Source organism: Rhinopithecus roxellana, chromosome 19 (assembly GCF_007565055.1).
Source record: "Rhinopithecus roxellana isolate Shanxi Qingling chromosome 19, ASM756505v1, whole genome shotgun sequence".
In the NCBI taxonomy this organism is placed as follows: Eukaryota; Metazoa; Chordata; class Mammalia; order Primates; family Cercopithecidae; genus Rhinopithecus; species Rhinopithecus roxellana.
The window spans coordinates 40,011,449-40,021,632 of record NC_044567.1 but is presented as its reverse complement, the minus strand read 5'-3'; the positions used below and the strand labels follow the sequence as shown (position 1 = coordinate 40,021,632).

Below are 10,184 nucleotides of genomic sequence, written 5' to 3'. Positions count from 1 at the left end.
CTGCTTCCTGATTGGCAGCTCCCTGGCCTGGCGCCAGCCTATTGGGAGGCCTGTTTACGCCGAATGAGTGGCACGAGCTCCCGGCCGTGGAGGGCTGCGCGGCCAATCAGCGCGCTGGCTGCTCCGGGCTGAGTGGCACGAGCTTATTAGTATGCAGGGCCCGTGGCTCGCCGCGCCAGGCTGCAGGTTTGAGAGCCGCTCTGGATGGGCTCGCTAGAGTCGTTGTTGTGGAAGCGGTGCATTTACAGTGCAACAGTCAGCACATTGAAAATACCAATAGGAATACAAAACAAAGTCACATTTACTGATTTAATTGTATTGCATTCAGTTGTATCCAGGAAACAGCCTCCAGTAAGTAACTGAAATTGCTTTCATTTTTTTTTTTTGTTTTTGTATTTTTATTATTATTTTTTATTCTGGCTTTGGGGTTTTACATTTTTTTTTTTTTTTAGCAAAAGAAATTCAGGGTTGTGATGTTAAGAAATATATACCTTCCCTTTTAACAAAATCCGTTAAAATGTCGAAGCTTTTTTTTCTTAAAAAATATGGACTATATAAGCGATTTTTTTCTCTGAAAAATCTTATCGATCGGTTTAAAATTCCCCCCGTAATGCGTCCTTGCTTTGCTCTGAACGCTTGTTGTCTCGATCGACACCCAGCATAAAAAATACTCGAGACAGGACAGGGACCGCCAGGCTGCGTCTGGCGCGAGCCGCGCGGGTGGCACCGGGCGGACAGTCGGCGAAGTCCGGGCGCCGCCAGCGTGCTCCCAGCTTTGGGTGACGCACGAACGAACCCCAACTATTCGCTCCCCTAGCCTGCTCCCCTCCCCGAAGCAGTCCTGAGTTGGCCCCGCCCGGTCGGTCCGCGGCTAGGGGAACCGGCCGGCTCGTGGTACCCACGGCCGCTGCCCTGAAGGGCCTTCCGGGCCGAGGCTAGGGGCCGGGGAGGGAAACGGTCATGGCGAGTTTTTCGGTCTTCGTTCCCATTTCAGATTTTTTTTTCGGAGAAGGGGTGGAGGAGGGGGGCCGAGCGAGGCTGGCGCAGCGGGGCGTTTTCACCGCGCGCGTTCGGGACAGCGCGCGGGGCTCGGGTCACGGCCCGTGTGGCGGGGTCCGCGGGCTGGTTTTCCACAGGCGCGGGGGTCAGGCGCGACCCTCGTTCTCGTAACTCTCCTCGGGAGCGGGTGCGGCTGTTTCGCAGGGAGCGGGTTCTGCGGCGGCGGCCGAGCCACTCGCGCCCCGGGGCGCGCCAGGTCCCAGCCCGGCCTGCAGGCCCCACCGCGCCCGCGCTGCCGGAGACGGCGCCGGAGGGAGGCAGGCGGGTCGGAGTCCGGGTCTCCGACAGGCGGGCGAGGAGAGAGCGGGTTTTTAGATGCAAAAGCAGAAAACAAAGCAAACCTGTAGAAGCCCCAGATCCTGGAGCGCGCCAGCCACGCCTGGGGCCGCGGGAAGAGGGACCCGCGGCTCCGGGGTCACGCCCTGCCTTCCCGGGAAGGAGCCCTGTGCTCCGAGGTTCAGCTCCTCCCGAAATGCCCTCGTCAGCGATTCTCCGCCCGCCCGGGGTCCTCTGCCCGCCATCACTTTTCGCTCCGTTTCCTCCCTTAGCTCAGCCTGACCTGGCGCTGCGGCGCGATCCTCGCGGTCCTCCTGCGCGGCCTCTCCTGGAGCTGGGCTGGGGGTGGGCCCGGGCCTCGGCACTCGGCGGGTGGCGGCGTCGCGGCTGCGGGACGGTGGGGCTCCCAGCCCAGGCCGTGTGGCCGTCCTTCCTCGTCCCGCTTCCTGGCCTCCTCGGGCTCCCCAGGCCCCCGAAGCCCGGCGCTGGCAGACGCGGAGGCGCCGCGCGGCCTCTCCCCGGGAGGAGAGAACACAAAGAAAAGCCCTCTCCAATCCGGTCAGAGCCGTGGCGGCGCAGGCGGGCGACAGTAATCCGCCTCTTGTTTGCTTAAAAAGTCGAGCCGGCTGGTGAGAAAGGAACAATCGGGCCTGCGATCCGCCCGCAGGGGGTGCGAGATTAAAATTGCTGCTTCGTAGCCGAGCCCGCGTCCCGAGAATCGCCAGCAGCTCACGCTTTCTCAACTTTGAAATTTCTCATTGGAAAAAAAAAACACCACCACCAAACAAAAGCACAGCACACACGACTCCCCGGAGGCCTCCAGGAAGCCTGGCACCCCCGCGTGCGCCGCCCCCGGCCTTTCTCCGGCCCTCGGCGCCTTTGAAGCTGCAGGTTTCTGACCTCTCTCTCTTTCCTTCTTTCCCTTTGTCCCGCCCGGCGCTCTCCGGAGCTCGGGAGGCACCGGCCGGTGCTGGGAGCCCCCACGTCCCTAGTCCTGCCCGGGCAGCCCCTCCCCTGACCCCAGCGCTCGCAGCCCCCTCGCCAGAGTACTCTCCGGGCCCTGGCGGCTGGGCACTCGCTTTGCAGGCCGGGCTCGGAGCTTGGGAGCCGAGCTGTTTGTTAGACCGGGGGAGAGAGCTGGCGATCCCAGAGGGAAGGGAGCCCCAAACGCCGTTGTATGTAGTTGCCAGACAAAGAGAACTCTTTGTGTAGACCCATTTATTTACAATGCAAAAGCTCTCCGAATAAATATTAAAAAAGCTTATCAGCTGAGCAAATATGTATTCACTTAATACATTATGTTTTCGGTTATAGATTAAATCAGACACAAAATAGTCTGCAAATAAGACGTTTTAGAACCCGCAGCATAAAATATCGCAATTTAAAAAGGTATTCAGGAGATGGAAAACATCTTAATCGCTTTGTTGTCATGGTAGGGATGGCTACAAAAACACAAGGTTTTCTGCAAAGTTCCTAATTAAGAATATCAAGCCTATCCATCTCCCTTTTGTTGGAGGCGATAAACATTAAAAACAATACGTATTTAGGAGATGAGGAGGAATATGTGAAGTGCGGCCCGGGAGCGCCTTTGGAGGAACGCCTTTGGAGGAACGCCTGGGAGCAAGGTGGTGCACGTAGCTTCTATCACTGGCTCCGACCCTCGGCACCCAGAGTCTGAAATTGTCCGCAATTTCGCCTGAGTGGATGCTCCGCGTTGGGTGGGGGTGAAAGAAAATGGAAGTGAGGGTCATTTTAGGTGGCCCCGCCGGAGGTCCGGGCGGGGTCTGCTGGCTGGCAGTAGGTTGTGCTGGGCCGGGCCCACCTTCCCCGACTGGAGGTCCGAACTGGGCGCCGCAGACCCCGCGTACCCAGGCCGCCCCGCCATGCAGAGACCGGCCTCTGCTCGCGGTCCCCGGCAGGAGCTGAAAGAAGAAATCCTAGGGCCGATTTGGGCCGTTGAGAGAGCAGCATTCTGACTCTGAAAGCATCCCCCCCAACCCCCAAGCCCCCAATCCGCAGAGGAAGATCCTGGGCGAATTTGATTGGGGGGCGGGGTGATTGTTACAGCCTCAACAGGAAGCTCCCGGCTCCGGGACAGCAGGCCGGGCACTGCGGCGTGGCGGCCCAGGTGATGCCGGTGGCGGTTGCGGGGCGCCCGGGGCTCTGAGGAGCCGGCCTGGGGTCCTGAAGCGATTCTGGGGACAGGAGCTGGTCCCGCTGGGGCTGGGGAGGGAGGACGACGGCGGATTCAGAAGAATGGGCCGAAAGATGCATGGGGGGGATGGGAGTGGGGAAAAAGGAAGGTTATTAAAAAAAAAAAAACTCTTGAGTTACAATCAATAAAATTACTCGCTTAATTAGCATAGTTATTCGGTTAAGCGGAATGCAGTAAAAGCTGGATCTCGGCATGAGGTGGGGAGAGAGAGTGAGCGAGCGTGGACCCCAGGCCTTTTCCTCCGAGACACCTTTGGGCAGCGGGGGAGGGGAGAGGGTGTGCGTGTGAGTGTGTGTGTGTGCGCGAGTGTGCGTGATGGCTTCGCAGATTTGGGTTTTTATCACCCAGCAGAGCCAGCAGCCTCTTCGCCGCGGTGCCCTCGCTGCAGGGACCCGCGGGGACGAGAACGGGAGGCGGCTAGCAGCGCGGCTGGGTTCCCCCAGCTGCCCCGGGCCAAGCGTGGCCCGGACGGTGCGTGCGCGCGCGGGGTCCCAGGTGCTGGGCTGCGCGCGCCTGCCGCGGGGAGACACCGAGCGCCCCGGCCCCGCCACCCGGCCTGGCCACCGCTCGCTCGGGCCGGCGGGGGTGGGGGGTGGGGGGGGAAGTGGGCGAGCGGGCGGGGCGGGGACCCCAGGGCGAACCGAGCCCCCCAGTCACCCGTGTCTCCTCTGCTTTTGCCTCTACAGACCATGAACCCGCACAGCGGCCGCCGGCTCGGTGCGCGGCCACCCGCCGAGAAGCCCAGTCCTCCCGTGTGCTGACCGGCCCCGCCGCCACCACCGCCTGTGATCCCGGACGCCGCCGCCTCTGCACCGAGCCGCCCCCGGGCCCCGGCCGCGCTGCTCCGAGGAAGCGGCGGCGGACCGGGGCCGGGGCCCGGCATGGATGGCCGCGACTTTGCGCCGCCGCCGCATCTGCTGTCGGAGCGCGGGAGCTTGGGCCACCGCAGTGCCGCCGCCGCCGCGCGCCTCGCCCCGGCCGGGCCCGCCGCGCAGCCCCCCGCGCACTTCCAGCCGGGAAAGTACTTCCCGTCGCCGCTGCCCATGGCTTCGCACACAGGTCAGTGCCCGGCCGGGGCGGGCGCGGGACGGGAGCGTTCGAGAGTGGAACAGGGTGCCCACCGCTCCACTCCCGGGAGCAGAGAAGCTTTGGTTTCATTTCCCGGCCCCGGCCGCGGTGGCCGCCTGGGTGCTGAGCGGGGCCGCGCGTCCCGCCAGCCCCCCACGCTGCATCGCTGCGATTTTGAGCGGCCCTTCTCTGGCCACCCTCCCCCGGGGGTCTCGGAGGGGCAGCCCCGGAGCCGGCTGAAATTAAAGCCTTTCCGCGCCTCGCCACCCTCCCCCGCCCCCTCCTGCAAATCTAAATTCCACGGAAACCTCTTTTCTGCATTCTGCATTCACCTCCTTACGACGTTCTGGGGCTGGGACAACGAGGCGCTTTCTGCGGGAACAAAACGGCTGTTGTGGCAGGGGGAGGGGACCAGGGTACGCCGCGGCCTCGCGGATTAGGGTGGTGTGTGCGCCGGGCGAGCGTTAATAGGGACTGCCGGTGTAAGACGAGCAAATCCTGTTTCTATATAAAGCCTTGAAGTGTCAGGGCGAGAATGGGTTTGCAGGGATGCATTTGCTTTAACGAGTGCCTCTGGTATCCCGCTAAAGCCGGACAAAGCGTGGCCGGAGTGCGGCCCAGCCTCACAGCCTGCAGCCCGGGGAGGAGGGCAGCGCGGGCTCGGGCTGGGGTGGCGCGGGGCGGCGCTCATGATTTCGGTGCAGGCGAGAGTGCGGTGGATGTGCTCCAAGAGGAGAACGTGGTGGATTTGCTCCAAGAGGAGAGCGCGGGGCGCCGGTGCTGGGCCTCGCAGGGAGGCCCGGTGGCCGTCCCCTTGGACTCCCTGCCCGAGAGGGTCAGTCCTTGGCAGAGCGGGCCCAGGCTTCCAGGGCAGCTCTCTTCCTGGTGTCTTTGATATGAGTGTCGAGGGAGGTCAGGGAAGAGGCAGCTACCACGCCTGAAGCCTGGGAGGTCACCGGGCGGCGCGCGTGGAGTTCGGGGGAAGCGCGCAGGGCTGCGCTAGGGACCCGCCTGGTCACCCTCGTACATGGGTGGCTTTTGTTTACAGTTTGTTCTAAACATCAGAAATGTTTACCGCTTAAAAAAAATTGGCAGTAAGAGTTATTATTGGTAGCTTGATGAACTGTGAATACTAATAAAATTATATCTGCTTTAATGGGATTACAATTAGTGTGTGGATTAAAACGGATGGGGCTAGAAGGGAAAACGTCGGAAGAAGGGAGGGCACTCAAAAACGTACGTTTCCTAGAAAAAAAACAAACTCGAAATTGCTTAGTTGCTAACGGGCTTCCAGCATTTGCAGCGCCAGGAGATTGGAACAGGGAGCCACCCATTGGAGAGGTCTCCCCAGTGCTTCCCCAGTTGGCCCATACCTGCTTCCCTCCCTGCCTGGGCCTTTGGTGAAGCTGCCCTTTTCTCTCTGTCGCTCTTCCTTTTCTGCCTTTTTTTTTTCTCCTCTAGATTTATAACTGGAAAGAGAAGGAGAAAAAGCACTTGCCTGAGCGATGGGTGATTTAAAAATATCTCTTCCGCTGTCCCTGTGGTTATCAAGCTTGTCTTCCTGCCCCTGCATGGGAGCTGCTGCCCACCCGGCTCAGGTGCACGGGGCGCTGAGGCTGGGGCCGCCTGGCAGAAGGGACAGCTCGCCAGCCTCCCCACCAGCCCCTCTTCTGGCTGCAGGCGGGTGGCCCCTACTGGGGGTAGGGGGAGCGTGTGCACCCCACCTCCACTGTGCTGTGCCCTCCAGCCTGGCAAGTAACAGCACGACAGAGACGGGGGGCCCCTGACACCGAGGCTTGCATGTTGGTAGGCTGGGGCTGGAGCTGTCCCCTCCGGGAGGCCAGGCCAGATTCCCCATCAGGTCAGGTCAGCGCTGCCTCCTTGACCCCATGCCCCAGCTCACATCCTGGCCAGGTCCAGGCCAGCCTCATTCTCCCCCTTCTGCCCTTACTTCCAGGTCTAGGCAGCACCCGGGTAGGTGGGCGCCGGGTCGGGTGGCCTAGCCCTTTGTCTTGCTCATTCTAAGTTTGGCCACGTGGTTCTTGGTGTGTAGGCCCGGAAGAGCTCTGGGCTCTGGCCTGGCCTGTGTCCTCCGTGCTGCTTCTTGATCCCAGGCCCTCCCAGCCTCCCTAAGCACAGGGTGCTCTAGAGGGCGCTGGAGGCCCCTCGGGGCTACCTCCTTCAGGGTCTGAAGGGCCATGTGTCCCCTGTCCCTGGAGGCCCTGTTTCCTCCCCACTGCAGACCGAAGAGACCGCTTGTGCTCGGAGATGTTCAACCCATTTGTGATGAGCAGCTTGGCCACACAGACATCCAGCTAGAAGCATCTGTAGCTCAAAGAAAGCTTTTTGAAATTGCTAAGAGCCAAAATATTGTATTGGTTTTTAAAATTTAGCTGCATGTGTTTTTTTGAAAAAAGAATTATACCCCAGATCATTTGCTTTGGTTTGTGTCTATATATGATCTAGTTTAGAGAGAAAAAAGTATAATTAAGTTAAACATTTTTTTTGCATCTCGTGTGCGGACTTCCAAATGGCCGGTTTGGCCGCCTTACTTCCCATTTTCCTGGATGGCCTCAGTCCGCAGGCCACAGCTGCAGCCGGCCCGCCCCTCCCTCTGCTGACTGCCCCTCAGAAAGGAAAATTGACCTGGATTCTTCCTGCCTGTCTGGGAGTAGGATCCAGCCATTGGAGATGGAGGCCCTGGCCTCTGCGAGGCTGCCTCTTTTTGCTGGGCTGCTCTTCCTGTGCCTGTCTGGCCTGGCACTGCCACCCCAGCTGGACTGAGGCTGTCCCCACTGGCTGCCTGGGCTGCCCTTCTCCAACCCCACCCAGCACTTTCAGAATGTCAGCCTGAGGGGCCCTGATGGCTGGGATATGGGGCTCTCCGGCTTCTTCCATTGTTTTTCTAAAAATGAAAGTGCTGGGAGCTGTAGACTCGGGCTGTAGGGTTTTATGTTAAAGTGCTGTTCTAGTAACCTTGTCACCGAAAGGTGCAATTAAAATGTTTGGAATCATTATTTTTAGTTCAGTGTTAGATTTTGTCTCTAATACAGATGGTCTGGAGGCAAAGCTGTGAAATCTAGGGGGGAAAAAAGAGAAATCAACAAGAACCAACCCAAGATTTTTCATCAGTGCTACTGCCTGGAGCCACTGGGGCTGGCGCCTCTGCTGGGAGTGTGTGTGTGATCTGGAGGCAGCCCCGGCCTGGGGAGAGGCCCACATAGACAGCCCACCGTCCTCCTGGCTTCTGACTGGACCAGCTCCTGTCTGTCCTGGTCTGTAGGCCTCCCCTCTCCAGGGGCCAGGGCTCCACCAAGGCGCTATTTCTCATCTTGGTTTCAGTAATCTGCTCAGATTCCCCTCCCACCCCTTCTCTTGTCTTCTTTGGGGTGTAAATTGCTGGGGCCTGGGAAACCAGGTGCTCTGAGCCTGGGGGTTGTTGTGGGAGAAAGGCGAGGCTCCTTCTGGTGGGAGAACTGCAAACTACTTCTTTCCTGCTAAAAAAGTGCTTCCTACCGCCAATCTCAAAAAGAAAAAAAAAAAGAAAAAGAAAAAACCACAAAACAAAACCAAAAAATACCCCCAACTCGGTAGAGGAAAAAAAAAGATAATTTCCTAGTGTGGAAGGACCCCATCACAGGCTCCCCTCCCTCATCATGTGATATTTTTTTGTAAAGAAAAAAAATACATTTTCTTAAATACCTCATTAACTCCATGACACGATGGAGTGTTTCTGCAACAGTTACCAACATTAAGTAGGTGTGAAAAGAGTTACTTTCCGAAGACGTCACCCATCCTGCTCCATAAGTGACAGAGGTAGACATCAAAGTTGCCCCGAGCCCAAAGGAGCTACAGGAATCCGGGAGGGTGAGGCCCGTGGACCCGCAGCGGTGGCCCGCCACGCCCGCCCTGCCGAAGCACTGTTTGGAATGTGGGTTTCCCCCAGTGGGGCTCGTACTGCCACCACATCTGATTATCCCTGTACGGAGCCGCCGCACTTTCTGTAGGAATATCCAGGTCACGTGAGTAATAAGGCAAATTAGTGAGCCAGGCAGAGAATGGCGTTGTGCAAATAGCGCATCTCCCCTGGAAAACGCGCGTCCCCCCAAACGCTCCCCGGTTATTCTTAGAAATCTTCCCTCATCTCCCTGTGAGACAGGGTTCAACAGCCCCCACAGACAGGACAAAATGCATAGGAGGCTGTTAGAATAACATGGATGAGGCTAAAAATACCCCTCAGAGACACACATAAAAAAGCCAAATCCAACAACAGAACGAGCTAAAAATATTCCAGGCTTTGGCAAAGAGCACAGAGTTAAATAAATTATACAAGAGCCATTCATGGGAGCAAGTTGACTTTCTCTCTTACGGGAACTTGGTTCAAGCTAATAAAAATAATAATTTACTAGCCACTGAGCTTTGCATGAGTTTAAATTTAATTGGTGGGGCTTCTGGCGTTTGTCACTTCTTGGCGATTAGTGGGCTTGCCCTGGCCTGGGCCAGAGTGGGGAGGGGATGCTGAGGCTGGGGCTCCTGGCAGCAGGGACACTGTCCCCTGAGGAGCAGGGCCTGGGTGCAAGGGCAGATTACCCAGGAGGTTAGAGGAGGATGGAGACTACTGGGGGTTCCATCCAGGAAGGTAGAAAAAGAACTGGCAAGGCACGGCTATTTTAATTTGATAAATGATTGTACACCTTTAAGAGTGTTTTAACAATCAAGATACACTCCAGCAAGTTGATAGGATGTTCGCTGTCAACTTACATATGTCATCAGAGCTGGCTGTGAGCATAAATAATGTGTGAGCGCTTGGGACAGCTGCAGTCTCTCCTGGAGGCCGAGGCATGGCAGGTAGCACCTCTGTCCCCTGGCAGGCACCTTTGTTCTCCTTCTCTCTCTGTGTGTCTGGAGGCAGGGGCCAGAGGAGAACAATCATGGGGAATCACTGAATGCTGCTTTCATCCTGGGTGGTTTGATTGGGGTCCCTCCTCTCGGGACTTTCTAGGTCTCCCTACCAAAATAAGAGTCCCCAAAATTACTTGATCAGAGAAGCCATATGTGGATATGATCTGAGACTAGAATGGTAGCATTGTCTGGTGTGTTTGTTTGTTTTTGTTTTTCTTTTCGTTTTTGTTTTTTGAGACAGTCTGGCTCTGTCTCCCAGGCTGGAGTGCAGTGGCGCGATCCCAGCTCACTGGCTCACTGCAACCTCCGCCTCCCCGGTTCAAGCCATTCTCGTGCCTCAGTCTCCCTAGTAGCTGGGATTATAGGCATGTACCACCACGCCCTAATTTTTTGTATTTTTAGTAGAGACAGGATTTCACCAGGTTGCCCATGCTGGTCTTGAACTCCTGAGCTCAAGCAATCTGCCCACCTCAGCCTCCCAAAGTGCTGGGATTACAGGCGTGAGCCACCGTGCCCGGTCTCTGGTGTCTTTTGAGGCAGCAGATGTTTATATATACAGCCACTTCCCAGGAGTTTTGAACATCCACCCTGGGGTTGGAGTAAGGGTAACTCCCTTTACTCCCTCCTCTTCCTTGGCTGTTTCTTAACTCAATGCTCTCCCCTC

At 57.7% G+C, this 10,184-nt stretch overlaps 1 protein-coding gene across 2 annotated transcripts in view; it reads left to right on the top strand.

Moving 5' to 3' along the window:
* The first annotated feature begins 242 nt into the window (after positions 1-242).
* The window catches only part of BAHCC1 (BAH domain and coiled-coil containing 1), a 69,641-nt gene continuing 59,699 nt past the window's right edge, over positions 243-10,184 (top strand). The window contains exons 1-2 of one of the 2 annotated variants that reach the window (XM_030923906.1): positions 243-351; positions 4,237-4,609. In XM_030923906.1, the coding sequence (XP_030779766.1) occupies positions 4,432-4,609 (178 nt within the window). In that variant the 5' untranslated portion in view covers positions 243-351; positions 4,237-4,431. Of the gene's footprint in view, positions 352-3,895; positions 4,022-4,236; positions 4,610-10,184 lie in introns of those variants that run through there. The other variant, XM_030923907.1, reaches the window with a different exon arrangement.